Raw genomic sequence first — 18,044 nt, 5'->3', positions numbered from 1 at the left:
GGCGCTAAACAACCAGCTTCTGTCCACTGTTTTGACTGCTGTTTGGATTCTGGTGTGTAATGGTGAATCCAAGTCTCATCCATAATAATAAATCGATGCACAAAATCAGTTTTATTCTTGTTAAAATACTCCAAGCACTGTTCAGAGATTTTCATGCAAGTGCGTTTTTGATCTGCTGTGAGCAAGTGCAGCGCCCATCTTTTTCATTTGCAATTCTTCATGCAAAATATATTCTACATGTTCTTTTGAAACGGCTATAGTCTCAGCAATTTCATGCACTTTGACTTGCTGATCATCCAATACCATATTGTGCACTTGATCGATGATTTCTGATGTTGTTACACTTTTTGGACATCTTTCGCATGGATCATCTTCAAGGCTGGTACAGCCACATTTAAACTCGGCAGCCCATTTTTTAATTGTCAAAAATGAAGAAGAAGAGTGCCCATAAACTTTTATGAACTTCTAATGAATTTCTTTTGCTGTTAAACCTTCTTTTACAAAGAATTTTATAACCACACGATACTCAATTTTATCCATTTCAAGGGAATATAGACAACGCTTTTGCTTCAGACAGCTGTATAAAACAAACTACTTGATAGAATGACTTGCAATTTCACATAGATACTTATGATAGATGTACCAACTTAGAAAAAAAAAAAATCTTGTCGATAGTGTTGCCATCTATGGTCCAGGCTGAGAATGTTTCATACCACCTTCGTATGTATTGCCAAAAATGGGTTTGAAGTTAAAAATATATGAGTGTGTCAGATAATGTTTTAAATTTTATGTACTGAATATGTTTAATAACATAAACCAGAAAACAAAGGAAATACCAAAAACTGAAATTCAACAAGAACATTACTGAAATGCAGGGAAAGTTGTTAGGATATATGCTGTCCCTAGGCAAGCACTTTTTTATTGCATCTAAATTCAAGAAAATGTGTAAAATTAAAAACCAAACATGGTGTTTTTTTTTATGACTGAGATACAATTTTGCCTTTTTTTTTTTTACTGTCATCCAAACTTCTACTCCTAGGCACTGCCTTAGTTGCTTAGCAGATTACATCAGCCCTGGTGAACTGTGCTTTTAGTAAATAATCATAGAAGTGTACTCAGGCTATTGTACAGCCACCATGTGACTGCTCTAAGGCAACAACTTTCAATGTTTAAACCAGCTCTGGGTTTAACAATCAAACCTGTGGGACCAACAGGCAGTTTAGAAACGATACATATGTCTGAATATAACAACGGCATGAAAAAAAGAAAACATGAATCAGGACTAGCTTGACATACAACAGAGGTAAATTATTATTATTATTATTACATAATACCTCCAGAGAGTCTTTGGACTCTCTACAACTCTGTCTCCACCACTCAATCCACCAACTACAACGAACCACATCATCTACACTAACGCCATCTACTGCCCACTGCAACCACTAGTATTTTCACAGACAATCACAACCATCCATGCCCAAGGAGGGATTCGAACCTGCAGTCTTTTGGCTGGAGAGCGGATACACTAACCACTCGGCCAACCAGGCTGGCATTATCAGGTACTTATGACAGTGGAAAGAAATGGCCTATATTGATTGCAATTTCTGTGTCAGAAGGTTCAAGGAATCATGAGAAATGTTTAAAAAGTCCCAGTCAATACAACAAAAAATAAGGAATTATTCTACATCACATTTGGTCCTGTTTCATCAAATGCCTGGCATGTGTGCATACACACGCGCACGCGAATTTTGGATATTATAGGCATTAGACATCATAAATCTAGCACACTAGCATGCATGTCGTGAACTTCAAATTTTAAATTAAAATAAGCAAACCAATAAATATATCCATCTGCAATCAACTTTGTTTACTTAAAAATTATTTTTTGGTTTGCTTATTTTAATTTAAAATTTAAATGTTTATCCATGCATCATATTAAAGAAGTGCTGAGAATCCTTTAAATAAACTTTTTTTTTCCCCACAATATTCAGATGGCTAAGGTAGGTTAAACTTCTTTAATAACCTAGGTGACAACAATGCTTTCATGATAATATTGTTAATAACAAAAAATAATAAAAAGAAACACAGAAACGGTATTATTTTGAACTTTCTGGAACTCTCAAAATTTACATTCAACACTGCAGTGAGTTCGCAAATTTTTTTGTAACTTGGCAAACATTTCCATAAAATTATCTTCTTATGTCCTTGCTTTGTGTTCCTGTAATGATTCTGTTCATTACATAATTTCATTTTTGTTCATTACATCATTTTGTAAAGTTATTTCTGACTCAAGTTCAAGAATATTCATATGAAATATTTAATGAAGGATTAATTATTTCAAATCACATAATCAACATACACTGTGTTTTGATAATAGGCAAACAGAAAAACAGAAGTGACAGCATGTTGAGGTTACTGTCATGACCATACTTATGCACAGGCGCACGAGGCTCAAGCTGGGGGCACACGAGGCTCAGGATGGGGGTCCACGAAAAATTAGGGCCATTTTAATGGCCCCAAACGAGGGGCACCCAGAACTGTTTAACACCCCGGACCCCACCTGTCTCAGGATAAGTGTACGTACGGCCCTGATTACCGTCATGACGACTACTACTACTAACTGGCACATGTGCACCTTATCTTTTCATAAACGTAGGATTATGGGAGTGGAATAGGGTTGTATATAATAAGTATTATCGTATTATATGGTTACGGTAGTTGTGAATCTATCAAGTGGAGTCGTTCAAGCAAAATGATTTCTAAGAATCGATATACCTTTCGTAATGCTATTCGCATGCAAGCGGATTTTGCTTTGAATTTTACCACATAATTTTTAACGTAACGAAGTGCGTTTTCTTCATAATTGCTGCCTTAAGAGGAATACATGACTATATTTTTGGTGATGACTAAAAATTTTTACGCAGTCGACGTTACCGACACCACTACTCTAAAATATTACTCTCAAACATAATATTATTATTATTTGACATCTCCACGGAGTCACACACGGACTAATCGCGAGAAGGCACTTGATCCCACAATCCACCGCCTATACTACTTAATCCTATTCAGATCATTCCCTAACAATTGCGGAATTCGCGTCAAGTGGAGGCTCACATACCATATGTCTAAATATTTAAAAGTTATAAATCAAGCTAACAAACTTAAATAAAATAAGTTCTATTCTACCATGAGAAATATAGTTTCATAACTACAAAAATCAAAAAAATACCTATAAAAGCTATGGTTTCTTTAAATCAGCAAAATATCAATGACAGCCAGATTTAATCATTATTGCGCATATTGATTGACTGTCGGCGATGTTTGATGATTAATAAAATAAAGACATGTATAATTCATAAATTATTATATATTTATTCTATGGAATTTATTTTTCCTTGATTCTGAATATTTAATTTTTTACCTCACTTATTATTATACGAACATCTACATGGTGTCAGTAGACTCATCGCGGGAGACCAAAACCATCCATACGATATCTATCATACTCCTTGAATTCATTGACAGATGAAGAACTCACAACTGAGTCAGGCAACTTAACTATTTAATAATTTTTTGAGTATGATATTCGAGGATCTTTAAAGCGCGGGGTAAAGGGCAGGTGCCCTTGATCGGGTGTAAGGTCGGAACTGCACCTCTTACAATACGATACGCCATCTGCAATGTGTCACCTACCGTCTTTTAGTACTTTGTTACTTTTGTGTCTCTAGCCAATCTGACTGTACGTGGGATGAAAAACTAGAGTTTCTGAGAGGGAAAATCCTGCAACATATCAAATAATTTATGAAGTAATTTCATTTCAATATCCTGAAGAAGTGTACTTTAAAGCACTGGAAACTAACAGACATCTTAAGTAATAAACTGTGATTTTGTTCATCTAACAGTCTACATATGGTAATTTTACCAGACATTTATCTAGTATGAAGGACTTTCTCTCACACTACCAACATATATAAGAGTTTTTATAGCATGAGCAAATCAGCTAGTAATACAAACACGCAGTTATAATAGCGGTTTAACTTGTTCTTGAAAATCCTTCCCATTTGATAGACGCATTTTAACATTTTTGTACTACATTCCAATATTTCAAAATCCAATAACTAAATTTACTGAAAATAAGGGTCTATTGTTATCATCATACCTAGCCTTTTCGTCGATGACAGGCGTCACACTTCCAGAACGTGATTGATATATCCTTTCACCATAATAAGGTTCTTCATATGAGGACGACAATGGATATCCAGGAAATGACCGCTGATGTTCAAATCGTCTCTCGGGTGATGATAGATACCTCTGGTCGTAGATTTTCCTGTTCGCGATAGGTAGGATGCTTTTTCACATTTCTAAGTACACTTACCGTAACACACAGGCATGCAGACAAATAGACACGAGCACACAATAACACATTTACTGACGAAGATTACAAAAATTAACCGTATGTATTTATGAAGAAATACACGAACCTTATATTTAGAATTCAAGACATTTAAAAAAATTTATCAGGAAGTTTTAAACAATATTTTAAAGATTTGCAAATATTTCAAAACAAAAGTTCTATAAATAAAAGTTTAATATTTTAATAAAAATTATTTTAAAGATTATGTATAAGAAGTAAAGAAACGTTATACGTTTATGAAAAATAGTAATGTATGCGTAATAAACTATATCTGAGTAAAATTTTGTCTCGCACACTAACTAAATAAAAATTCTTAAGTCATGGGAAATGTTTTATGGCATTTTTTTTTTTTTTTTTTTTAACTATAAGAAACTAAACGTGTTGGAACATATATAAAGGTGACTGAATATCCCGGAGTTGAAAGGTCACCAAAATGTTCGGCTTTTGAGCTCACTCACCTATAATCACATGATCAGCAGTGCGCATGGCTATATTGATATACACATTATTCGCATATGGATATTAACACTTGTTGAGGACGAACGATAATAGTTTTATTTAATATATTTTTCAAACTTTCATGAGTTAATACATTGCATTATGTGTTTATTATACCAGTGCTTAAAAATGAATAGACAAAAAAACAGAAGTGTACCTTTTAATACTAAATTAGATAAAAAAAAATTCTACTTCTTGGCAAGTCGAAACAAAATGCCATTCGCTGTTCTCCACTGGTCACAGTGAATCATCTGATATTGAAAAACACATTAAAACTCAAAAACATAAGTTGGCTAACATAAGTGCTTCTTCAATCAAATCCATGGATACTTATTTTAAAACTTTACACCCCATTAATTAAAAAAAAAAAAAAAAATTCTAGAATGCAGCCGTTCCCCAAGGATTTGGAGCTTAGCATACTATATTAAAGAGAATCAAAGTTTCCGGTCAAAAGATACTGTTCTAAAATATTGATATGCGCGCGTAAAATTGGAAGCAAATTTGCCATTTATAAACAGCCCGAAGAACTGAATAACTTGCAATTGTTGCACACTATTAGATGCATCGAGCCACTGAAATTGTAAATTATTCCCAATTATAGTTCGAATATTTCTACATTACGAAGAATCCCGATAAATGTTTTGGAATTCAAATCGCAACTGGCAAAATTCCTGATATAATTGTTGACTAGTTAAATGCCATTGAAAAATATAAACTCCATAAAAAGGCGAGTGCATTTTTGTGAAAATAATACAAATTCTAAATTTGGTGCCACAAGTAGATGAAGTATCAATAATATATTTCAAAAATTGTAGAATTACTCAGGAAGAGAATTAATTGGTGTCAGCTACTTAACTCACATTCTTCACGATGCTATTCAGAAGGCTTCCGATTGTCTGCCCATGGATATAGAGCCAATATTCTTGCTTCTGTATATGCACTGCTAAGGTGAACGAGCGCAATGAATTTTGTAATGCTGTAATGTAGTAGAAGCAGAGTGTAGACAGTTATCATGATACAGCAAAACAAGATACATTGGGCTGATGCCATCAAAAGAATTCTGAAAATGCTTCAAGGAAGGAAAAATTACTTCCTCAATCAAGAAATGTTCAAAAATGTTGATGACGATGATGGAAGTGGCGTTCTGTTTAGTTGATGGAGAAGAGTGCACTTCCTCAATGAGTCCTTGAACTCCTTGGAGACGCCACATAATAATAATAATAATAATGTCATAAAGATCAAGAAATCAAAAGATTTCATTGGACAAGAGGATTTTCTGGATTCAAATTTGGACACACAACATTCTTATGAATTTATTTGTGCCCATAATTTGCCAGTAAACAGAAAGTATTAGAACATAATAAAGATAAATAAAATAAACCAGCTAACGCCTTTTATTCCCTTATAGGGAGTAGGTGAGGCCTTTATACCCTATCTAGCTTTTGGAGACTGAGTGGGCAGTTCAATCTCCACCGGTAACCAATTAGAGATAAGCTGGCCCATGTCTATCACTAATTATAGCAGCCACCGATGAAGAGGCTGGCAAACAAGTGCTGCCATCTCTTGGTACCTAATCCTAAAGAGATATGTTACTGTCTGAAATAATGTGGGTACTATGGTCGATTTTCTTAAGTTTACGGGATAAAAAACCCGCTTGCCCATGCCAGAGATCAACTAACTTGGGAATCGGTTGAAAAAAGGCTTAGAAAAAGTTCCTCCAGTTGGCAACTAGACTTGAACTTAAGTCTGACTTCAAGCAACCAGGCGCCACTTCCACTGAGCTACACAGGCCTAATAAAGATACCATTCCAAAAGTAATCAACGATGTATTCAGACATTTTGTCATTTTAAAAATATATATATATACCAGCCTCCCCCCCCCCACACACACACAAGAGGTCCTAAGACCTATGATATGACAGTGTCGTGTGTGGGTAAGTAGTTAGATGGAATACATGAATTTGTTGATGTATTTCCTGAAAAACCTGAAGGTTGTAGTCATTGGGGAAGACTATTCCAAAGAGCAGAGGTTTAGGAAATGAAGGCAGAGAACGAAAAGTTGGTTAGATGAGTTTAGAGCTAGACTGTAAACGGATGTCAACTGGCACCAGCTCGTGTTCGTATATGAATGCAAGAAAGCGGAGGGATCAAAATAGCTAGATCAGAGGAGCAGTGCCAATGAAAATATCTGTAGTAGACAATGCAACAACAGAACGTCTAAGGGAAAGTGATTGGAGGGAGACGATAGGTTTATCAATTAAACGAATTGCTCGCTTCTGTATACAGGCAAGCATTCCGAGGGAAGTTTTAGGTGCACATCCCAAATGTGGAAATGGTATTCTAAGGTTGCATGGAACTGATCTTTATAAAGTGTCAGGAGTTGTGCAGGAGAGAAGTACTGTTTGGAACAGAAAGAATAACAAGGATTTTGTAGGCTGAAAAAGCTATGAACTTGAAGTACACATGCCAGGATATAAGATGTGAGAGTTAACCCAAGGGGGGAAAACTGGCCCTGGTTGGCAACGAGAATATTGTCAAAAGTGAGGGGGCGAGAGTGAAAATGATCTTTCTCAAAATGAGACAGGACTGCGTTTTGGTGGCATTAAAATTTACCAGGTTTTCCTAGCACCACTTTTGAATGATAAGGAGATTGAAGAAGATATTGAAATACGGGTTACCCGAGCACTACAAGGTTTAGAAAATGAAAGGATCAGAGAGTACTGTTGTGAGCAAAACTCTGAATAGAACTGGATGTCAGGAAGAGAAGATCATTAATGTACAGGAGGAAGAGCATATGCAACAGTACCGAGCTTTGAGGGATATACCAGCATTAAGTGAGAAATCTGATGAAAGGAGACAATCTGCCATAATCCACAGTGAACGGCCAGAGAGGAGGCTAGCAATTCATTCGCAAAGGGAGGGAGAAATACCATAAGATGGTGTAGTTTGGTAGGGAGGCCACGCTACCAGACTCGATGAAATACCTCGGAAATATGAAGACGGACCACTTGAGTTTCTCCAAACGTTTCCATGGTTGGGGAGAGAAGTTTGGTTTCAGAGGTCAGTGAAGTCAGAGTTTGAGAAACAGTAGAGACAGCAAATGAAGGCAATAAAGTAAGATAGAGAACTCTTGAACCAGAGCAGATCACATAAAGGGGATTCCTGGTAAATTAATAGTAATTTTCATTTTGAATTAAAACGTCTTTAAGTTGAACTTTTACGAATTATTGATTATTAAATACATATTATTGAACAACTACAAAATATAGTAGTATTTTTATTATAAATCATGAAAATTAACTTGGAGAGAATGTTAATGTCTACAGAGTCCTTTTATGTAAAACAAAATGATCACATTATGCATATAGCATTAAATACTGGCCGGTTTGAATTGTGCCTAACAGCTGAAAAAATGCTGTTTTAGATGAATTGCAAGAGTAATTAATTTACAGAATTATAAAAGGGACAGATAAAGGATAAATTATTTAGGAAAGAGAAGGGAAAGTGCTTCCAAAAAGCGACAAAACAGTAAAACAGAATATAAATGTAATGACGTTTATGTTGCTTCAAACATATAGTGAACATAATAAAAACATTATTATTATTATAAAAAAACCTCCATGGAGTCAAAGACTCATCGTGGGAGGTCCACTGTAACATTAGATATAATACTATAAAAATATTAACATAATGAGTGACAGTGTTTAGACAACATAGTGAACTTGCTGGGAGTAATAATACGACTAAAATAATCATGCAACACAACCGTCAGAAACCAAAATGATATGATACCTTAAACGCTGTTGATTCAATTCAGTAGAAAGAAATGAAACACTGAATGTCTGAAACAGAAGCCAATCATAATTCAAAATGAAATCCACACTTAAATTAAGGTACAATAAAACAGCCAATGATAATTTAGCCTACACTCAGAGGCATAGAAACGCTTTGGCATTGGGGAAGTTACCAAGGGCACAAGTGGCAGTATATTTTACCAATTATCGAAATTGGCAAGTTAAAAAAGGCTCTTAGTTAAGAATTTGCAGAGGGCTCTAGAAGCCCAGCTGCGTCTCTGCCTATACTGGTCTAGAAGCGAAGCTAATAATAATTTCTTTCTCAGGACTATCTGTTCAAGTTTTAAATACTATTTTACAAGAGAACAAAAATATTAATAACGTAAAAACGTCCAGTTTCTTTTCCAGTTCAATCGACACAGTGAAACATTTCGTTTTTATTCTGGAGTCTACTTAGAGCTGTCTTATTCTTGTTGTGGAAACAAACTATTTATCCCAGATATGTAAATAATGATAAAGCGCTAAACATTCAGAGTGTGCGATCTGGCAATTTAGTTACATACAAACACTTTTTTGGATAACTGTAACCAGGCTACCAACCATGCATTGTTTAACCAATTCTTTTTAAGGGTAAACCCAAATATGAACGACTGTGTAGTAAGAAATACAGCACTAGATCTCATTTAATTTCAAGGACACACAATATTTAAAAGCCATTAAAAAGATGACATATGAGGCAAGTTTTCGGTTAGGAAGATCCATGGTAAATTTTGAATTTACCATGGATTTTATATTTGAATCTAGTATGGTTGTGATACAATTTTACCGTCCTTCAAACTTGCTGCTCCTAAGTATTGCTTTGTTTGTTTAATGGGTTACAACGGACCTGTATATGGGGAGTAAAGTTTAGATGAAGATTACCAATTAGAAGTTAATAGTGGTGAACTTATCAGATAGTATTATCGTAATATACTATAAGTCACTCTCCTCCATGAACGTTACATATTAGGAATTTGATGATGTTGAAATGGTCAACGTTTGATTCCAAAAAGCTAATTTCAGCATCCAAAAAAAACTATAGAAGCCTTTTCTCACTATAGTACAGCTAAACTGAGAGGGTTGAAAATGCCCAAAACCTCGGTCTACAGTCGTAATGCTCTTTAAGAGGTACTGAAACATTTTTACAGCAAATTGGGGGAACAGCTTCGAATAAGAAGATAAAAGCGGAGGCTTAAGAGGTTAATAGTAATGTAGACCGACTTAACACCATCTGATCTATTTGACGACATCAGTAAAAATGTAGGTAAACAACACTTTCTTCTGATGTTCTATAAACATCCATCTCCCGTTTCTATCCAATTCCCGTTTGTCCTTAAACGGGTTGGGTCCTCTAATTAGGGGTTTTAGGCGATTTAATGTAGCTGATTTGTTATCCCTCTGTTGCATCCCTCTAAGGCAGTGTTTCTCAACGTTTTTTGGATCATGCCCACCTCAACGTCTCAAAGATTTTGATGCCCTCCCCCTCTAGCATAATAGTCAGCCAAGTTCTGAAAAAGTATAATATAAATATGTGCATGTACATTTTCTAATTTCCCCCAAAAATATTCAAATTGCCCTACCCCCTGTGGGGCGTACTACCCACATTGAGAAACACTGCTCTAAGGTAAGTATTTTACTGTAGATATGAGTTCAAGCTCAGTTTGCCTTTTGAGGGATGAGAAACTTAAGTTTTCGGGAGAAAAAAACCTCTACCACGTAACGACCGACTCAAAACCAAAAGAGGTACGAAGGCTCGATGAGCTACCAAGAACACTAAATCTTGTTGGAATAGAAGTTGGAAGAAGAAGGATTAAACTCTTTGGAATGGAACCAACTGCTCTTCAAAACCTATGGCTGACATTGTTAACTTTTCAAGAAAGAACTTTTTTTTCCCCCCCAAGATAATATTTTGTTATATGTGTGAGTGAGCCTGCATGGTAGTGGGTTTGCAAGGTTAATTTTGGATTTGAACTAATACGATAGATATATTAATAAATATGGTTGTGTGAGATACATTTGAGGGCTAATATAATACGTTGAGACCCTTTGAATGAAAAAGATTGCACCACAACACAAGAATCTTCTCCAGGGAGTCCAAAGACTCATCGAGGGAGGGTACCTACTCCACAACTCTCCATCTCCACCACAACTATGTTCATCATCTACACCAACGCCATATACTGCCGACCACCATTAGTATTTTTACAGACAATCATAAACATCCATGCCCATGGCGGGACTCGAACCCGCAGCCTTTTGGCTGGAGAGTGGATACACTAACCACTCGGCCAACCAGGCTGGCAGATGTACCAAACTTTGGAAAAAAAAAAAAAAAAAATCCTGCCAATAGTGTTGCCATGTATGGCCGAGGCTGAGAACTTTTCAAACCACCTTCGTATATACAGGTTTTAAGATCAGCGGCGAAATGTTAATCATTACAGTGTTGTACATTTACGTTACAAGAAATCACTAATTTCACTAAAAAATGTAATAAAAAAACATCAATAATAAGTTACTTAATATTAAATAGAAAGTATGACTTATTAAAGGAGAAGTTTGGATGAAAATGACGCTGCACATATATTACAAAATAGCTTTTAGAGCATGCACTCAATATGTCTTAAAATAATAGTTATCACAATAAATATCACTGACTGATATTACATAATTTCAAACTATGCATTCCTAAGCTCTTCCAAATGGTCTAGAAAAATTTTTGACAAACAGAATGGATGTCCATTTTCATTACGATCACCATAAGGAAGAAGAATGCAAGACTGTACACATTCAGGATCATTTTTTAGTTTTTTCAAATGAAAATAAAATAATTCACGTTCATGTTTCATTTGTTCCCACGAAAGACCAGTCTTTGATGTTCCATCTTCAGCCATCTCATATAATGTCAATAGTGGTGTTGCAATTTCAGCCACAAAACGATAAGGTTGCTTTTCACTACTGTATACAACCTCATATACTGTACTATTATAGGGCCGGCCTTTTATGCCTCCTGCATTCTGGTAAAGGGTAGGAAGTTCTCTGGAACGCTGCAGTCATGGAAGCTATGCTTCATCACCTTCCATGTCCTCTAGGTTTCCTTTTAGTTGGCATGAAACTGGTAATAGGATTATAAGTTTCTTCACTGTGACTTCTACCTCATGTTTGGCTTCAAACTGTTTAATTCTGTCTATGATAGAAAGGCTGTTGAATGTTCCAGGAATAATTTTTTTCAAATAATTTATGTAATACCATTGTGCCAATCCACTTCCAATATTTAGACCCTTACTTTCCAGAATTCTATTCAGCTCAATTTTATTAGGGGTCTTTAGAGTTAGAAAAAACTTGTTGTAAGAATTATGAGCAGCAATAGTAAACTCCAAAACTCTTTTAAAACTAGAAAACAGTTTTCACAGAAGAGAAACATCCAGATTACACCAATGAGAAGTGATGCACCAAATATTTGGATGTTATTATACAAATCTCAAGAGAATAAATACATCATTGTTATGTAGCTCCTGCTTTAAGGGCCACTCATCAATTAAGAAAAAGCTTCTCTGTAAGAGACCACCAATTTCAAAAGATATCAGCATCACTATACAGCAAAGTCCATAGAAATCTACTGTGTCACAAGTTAGACTCTTAAATGATGGATTAGAAAAATAAAATATTAGTAGTGCAGGTATCCAACAAAAAATAGTTTTTTTTTTATGCCCAGTATCTCCTCAAAACTGATCGAAAAGCAGTAATCCAATGTGAATCTACTGCTGTTATTGTCATTTGAACATTACATTCTCGCACATAGACAGATACCATTATTATATTATACCATTATATCAATCATCTTCGAGAAAAACGTTTACTTTGCATAATAAACTATGTCTTACAATTACAAGCATTTTTCGCATTCCAACCCATTGTCATTACTATACTCTGTTCATAACGGCGTATAGTAATCAATAATTTTAATCAATTCTACTATTACATACATTTCATGTTTTCGGCTATGAACAACCCTTGAATTTGTGTTTGTTACATTTTTTAATATATATATATATATATATATATATATATATTTTTTTTTTTTTTTTTTTTTTTTTTTAATTTCTCTCTGCTGGTAGTCAAGGCATTCCGCCCTCTTTCGGTAGACTGGGTCAGATTAACTTCCAGAATATTCTAGAGCGAAATATCGCGCATCTAAAATCTATGCCATTTTTTTAACAAGGTAAGCAAGGAGTATATTTCTTTCTCACATATTGCTACTTCAAAAAATATATTAGAAGATTTTTCCGTAAGAATGATATATATAAGGTTATATAATTAAACGGTAATTCGAGCGCGTGGTTGCTTTTTCTTTCATAGCATTAAATTATGTCCATATTATGATATTTCAACTTTCGCAAACTGGGTTGAATATAACTACAGTACTTTTTTTCAAAGAGAAAACATTCTTCGTTCACGTGCTTGACTAAAACTACAGGAAACTAGTAAATATCGTAGTATAAATTAAACTTAGTTACTGTTCCAGTCATTTAGTTTAATTTCTTTAATTAGACAAAAAAAATCGGAAACTTGACAGAACAAATTAAGCGATCAAAAGATTAAATTGTAGAATAAATAACTATATTTACAGTAGTTGAAAAAGGTATTCAATCTACATAAAATAATTACTCTGGGAGGTACTTTACCTAGCATCTTCGTCGACAATTGGTGTGACGCTTCCCGACCGCGTTCCGTATATCCGCTCTCCATAATACGGTTCCTCGTAAGATGATATAGGATATCCCGGAAAAGATCGTTGATGTTCGAATCGTCTCTCCGGAGACGATAAATATCCCGACTCGTAGGTTTTCCGGTTCGGAGAATGATACGTCGGTTCGTAGTGGCGTTCTGGCGACGTGTGGTAGATTGGTTGAGCTCCTGCTGAATAGGGGCGTTCCGGTGGGGGTCGATATGCTCCTTGGGGCTCGTGGCGCCGTTCTATTGTAAAAAAAGAAAAATAAATAAACTGTTTCTTTAGATATGACATGAAAATATTCAAAAATTCGATTTGCTATTTCTTTCCGAAGCTTGATGTAGGAATTTAAATTCATAAAAAAAATAAAATAAGGTATTGAGTTAGTAGGTGCAGCTATCCAAGTGTTGTAGAAATTGGTCGTTTGCAAATGTAAACACACACCAGGAGACAGGAAAAATGCATCGATATATGGCTTTCCAACAGAAGTAAATAGTCGCCAAGAACAGTTGCCAACAAGAACTAAATGCTCGCCAAGATTTTTTTTTTTTTTTTGATCTCAAAATTTCAAATCGCTCGCACTTATATATTCAAGCAGCTACAGTCCATTTTTCTAAGAAAATATTGTGAAAAATAAAAATTAATTTTGCGTATTTGAAAAGCGGTGTTTGTAATATTGTTCAAAATAAAGGGGGGGGGCGCTGCTTTTATGAAAGGATTATATGTTTCAGCCAATTAGCTCATTCACTAAGGGCGTTCTCGATATTTTCTAACAGTATTTGTGGGTGGATAATATAATATAGATAATGAATGTACTGCATGAAAATCCATGCAGTATACAATAAACGCTAGCGAGCCGAAAGTTAAACAGTGTAATTGACAATTATTTTACCGATTAAATGTTAATCGGTAATTAACATTTGAAAACAAATTAACAATTAAATCGTTTAAAAAAATTGCCACTTAAATGGTTTAACGTTTTTGCTCTGTAGTGTTTACTGTGCATCATATGGATTTGTTACAGCAGCAGTTGGCATAATCATATCACAACACAACAGGTCCGGAAATTAAAAGACTGCCAACAACGTAGTAAGAATTGTCCGTCATCTTTGCCAACAATCACGTAACATTCACGTTGGTGCCACATGACAGTTACCCATCACAGAAGCCAAATTGACGGCTTGGTATAGTATGACACAGGCTGCTTTCTACCCTTTTACTCTTCCGTTCTATTAATGTGTTCCAAACTGTTATGCATATCCAAGAGAAGCTGAGGAGGAGAGTAATTAAGGTGTGTCTAAATTCTTAAAAGCTCCAAAAATAAAATTATCACGAAATGCATACATTTAGCTTGTTAAAAAAAAAAAAAAAATCCTTGACGCTCAACTAGAGTCCGAGTCCAGTTAACTCTAGAGTTATGCAGGATATTTGAAATAAATTAAACCTTCGCATTACGGTTGCTTCGTCCTATAGCGCCTCTGTAACTCAGTCGGTAGTGAAAATGCTAATTTATTAGTCAACTCCTGGCTTCGATTCCGCTCGGTACGAGAGACACTTGATAAGGTCATTCAAGGTGGTGGAAGTGTGTTTCTCCCACAAACATGATTAGTAAATCCACATATCTACAGGCATAATACATAGTATCTGCCACTATTATCCTGGCCAGCCAGTGAATAAGATTACCATATGTACAGAAACTTAACTAAACAAGCCGACTCCCCTCCACCACCAAAAAATAAAATAAAAATAAAAAATCGGACAAAAGCGAAAGTTTTTTTGTTTGGTAAGGTTTGTAAAGGCTTCTTTACATCACTTTCTGCACTTAAAAAATTCGTGTGAGGGACGTAGAAGCTACTTATAATTGGAGCAGGTACCTATGGTTTTTTTTAAGAAAAAAAAAAAAAAAAAAAAAGCTTATAGGTAGCTACTCCAACGAATTCCTCAGTAGCACTAGGAAGATCAATATACTTATTCCCTCTTCGGAAAATAGATCACTTTTTTCCTCTTATAAACGTTTCTATCACCATTCGTCTTTGGACGTTTCTAATGTCACACAATACAACATGACGTGCAGAGTAGGCTGTGGATCGCGTACTTTGGTCAAATTGAGCAATACGTGTGCACAACAGCATTTTAGTGATAATATGATGCCTACGAATGACCTCTCAATAATGAACTAAACAGTTTTAATGGTAATGAGCACCCAGAAGCCTACCACAGAATTTTGGTTCTCGAGCCATGACCACAAAATGCTCCCTTTAAATTTTAACACTCTTAAAAATTATAATTTTGCTGTGTTATTTTGAATATCAAATCTGTATACAAAAAGTTTCAAAATCTGTAGTACATTGCTGTCGTGTATAGCTTTTTTAAGCTATACACGACAAACATTACAGTTCTAATTCCTAGTTTATTTAATTAATTTTATTTCGATATTTTCAGGAAAATTCACATTTGCACTGAGATTCACTCCATCTAAGAATACGCAAGTTTCTACTATCTAACTGTTTTATTGAAAATAATTCATTTAAGAAATGTTATTCACTTTTATACTTCTCGGAAAACCATAATTTTAATAATATTAACGGCATAAGAAAGTAATTTCGACTGGTTTTCAAAAAAAAAAAAAAAAAAAAACTGTCAAGTATGACCTGGCATCATCAGGTCGCAACACGAGGGAATGTCGACTGAATATTTTTATCGAATTTCTGAAGATCACCTTCCAAAAAATACCTCACTACGAAGGATAAAAATGTCTACTGTTCAATAAATAATTTAAAGAAGAAGAGGGCAAATAAAAAGCTGTTTTTCAGCCTTGTTTCTCTTGCAAAGCGGAAGAATAACACCATCCAGTATTAGTTGTAGGGTGTCGCTATTGGAGGATAAGTTAAGTGAAGGGATATATTTTAGTTACGTTAAATGAACTATCATAGCTATGACTAAAATAGTTTAGTATTACTCTGTTCGACCAGACGACCACTTTCTCTTGTGGTACGGCATGACATCTGTGCTGTACAGAGATCAGCTAGCAGTGAACTTGCACGTCTGTTTGCCTTTCTTCTTATTGGAGAATGACACACACGCACACTGTCGGCGCACGGAAAAATCTTCGTAGACTACTGCCCACCGATAGAATCAGATATCTGCATTAGGTTATAGATGATCTTCATCACCCAGTATCAGACTACCACTGCTTATTGGTGACTTGAAAAAGTTTCATGTTAGGTCTAGCACAGTTTCCAGATAATCTAATCCATGGCCCATCCAGTGGCACTAAAGTACCACTAGTCGTAGATTGGATTCCTATATTTAAAAAAAAAAATGCTATTTACGTTAGATGAGACCTTACATTATAACTTCCTCATATATTTATGTATTCATTCTCGGTTTGTAACTAACTAATAGACATATCAAACAAATCGCTTGATTTGTTTGATATGTCTAAAAAGGTGCATTCTCACCATTTATTTGCGACACTTCGATTGGAGTGTACTCATAAGGTCAGATCAGCATTAGAAAATGGGAGGGAAGAGGTTTTCGAATTACTTTTATGCAAATCTTTTATTTTCGGATTATGCTTAAATAGGTAAGGTATGAGGCTCGTATGTACACACATCTTTGGTATGTAGATATGTAGAGAAACAAAAAAGATTAATGTTTCAACTTGAAATATCCTCATGTCCTCCTGATGACGGAAGCGTAAATAGTCGAAACTCTCAAACACATATTTATATGCAAGCAAAAGTCAAATTGCGATGGTTAGTTTTCTGTAAAAATCAATAACTTATTCTGCTAACAGCGGAGTATCTAGGTTACGTTTGAACTTTATTCGGTGCACAGATCTAGACCAAAATCCACATCATTTTATTACACTGCTGTTTATAGCATTTCCTAAATATGTGGATATTCTTGGTTTATCTAGTCATCGGCGGACAATACTTTATTTAGAAATTGCGAATCGTACCCTTGAAAGGCTGAAAACCTATAACGAAATCTGGAAATCCTGCTATATAGAGAGACCAAACATGGTACCTTTTCCAGCCACTCAATGGCTTCAATAAGCAAGGTAGCCTGTAAGTACATGAAATCCATTTACTTATTGCGGTATGATACTGAAGCTATGCAGATCATTCGACTTAAACCAATCAGCTGTTATAAACTTGTGTGAATTGGTAAATACGTCTTCCAGCTAATATATATATATATAGCGTTGTTTACAATTCCATAGTGAAATAGTTTATTAGAGGAAATCTCATTAAATAAATGGTCTTCATTCTGAAGACCATTTATTTAATTCAATTTATTGAATCCCATCTCGTTGAAAATAGCTGGGATACAATCCCCCCCCCTTTCTTTTTGTTTACCATGTTGGATTCCAAGTTGATGTCAATCGAATTGAACGTTTTCATGAACAGCTATATTCAAACATCAAAGAATTTTAGAACAGAACAGTAAAACTAATAATATATAGCCAAAATACTGAGAAAACATGCAACACTGACTTTCCTGTTCAGATCAAGCTATGCATGCACGTAGAAGTAAATCATTTAGCTGAATATACTTATTT

General features: G+C 35.0%; 1 protein-coding gene across 24 annotated transcripts in view; it reads right to left on the bottom strand.

Moving 5' to 3' along the window:
- The window catches only part of LOC150100409 (coiled-coil domain-containing protein AGAP005037-like), a 1,356,304-nt gene that overhangs the window by 450,153 nt on the left and 888,107 nt on the right, over positions 1–18,044 (bottom strand). For 21 of the 24 annotated variants that reach the window (XR_016549297.1, XR_016549300.1, XR_016549298.1 and 18 more), the window contains 2 exons: positions 13,431–13,722; positions 4,163–4,330 (listed from right to left, as the gene is read on the bottom strand). Coding sequence is in view for 19 of the 24 variants with exons in the window: in XM_090403260.1 (XP_090259386.1) it covers positions 4,163–4,330; positions 13,431–13,722 (460 nt within the window). In the remaining 5 variants the exon portion in view is untranslated. The remainder of the gene's footprint in view (positions 1–4,162; positions 4,331–13,430; positions 13,723–18,044) is intronic. The other 3 variants (XM_090403266.1, XM_090403267.1, XM_090403274.1) reach the window with 1 other exon arrangement.

This window comes from Typopeltis vanoorti, chromosome 13 (assembly GCF_054136105.1).
Source record: "Typopeltis vanoorti isolate ZY-2024b chromosome 13, IOZ_Tvanoo_1.0, whole genome shotgun sequence".
In the NCBI taxonomy this organism is placed as follows: Eukaryota; Metazoa; Arthropoda; class Arachnida; order Uropygi; family Thelyphonidae; genus Typopeltis; species Typopeltis vanoorti.
Note: the sequence above shows the minus strand (reverse complement) of the source record. Positions and strands in the feature narration are given on the sequence as shown.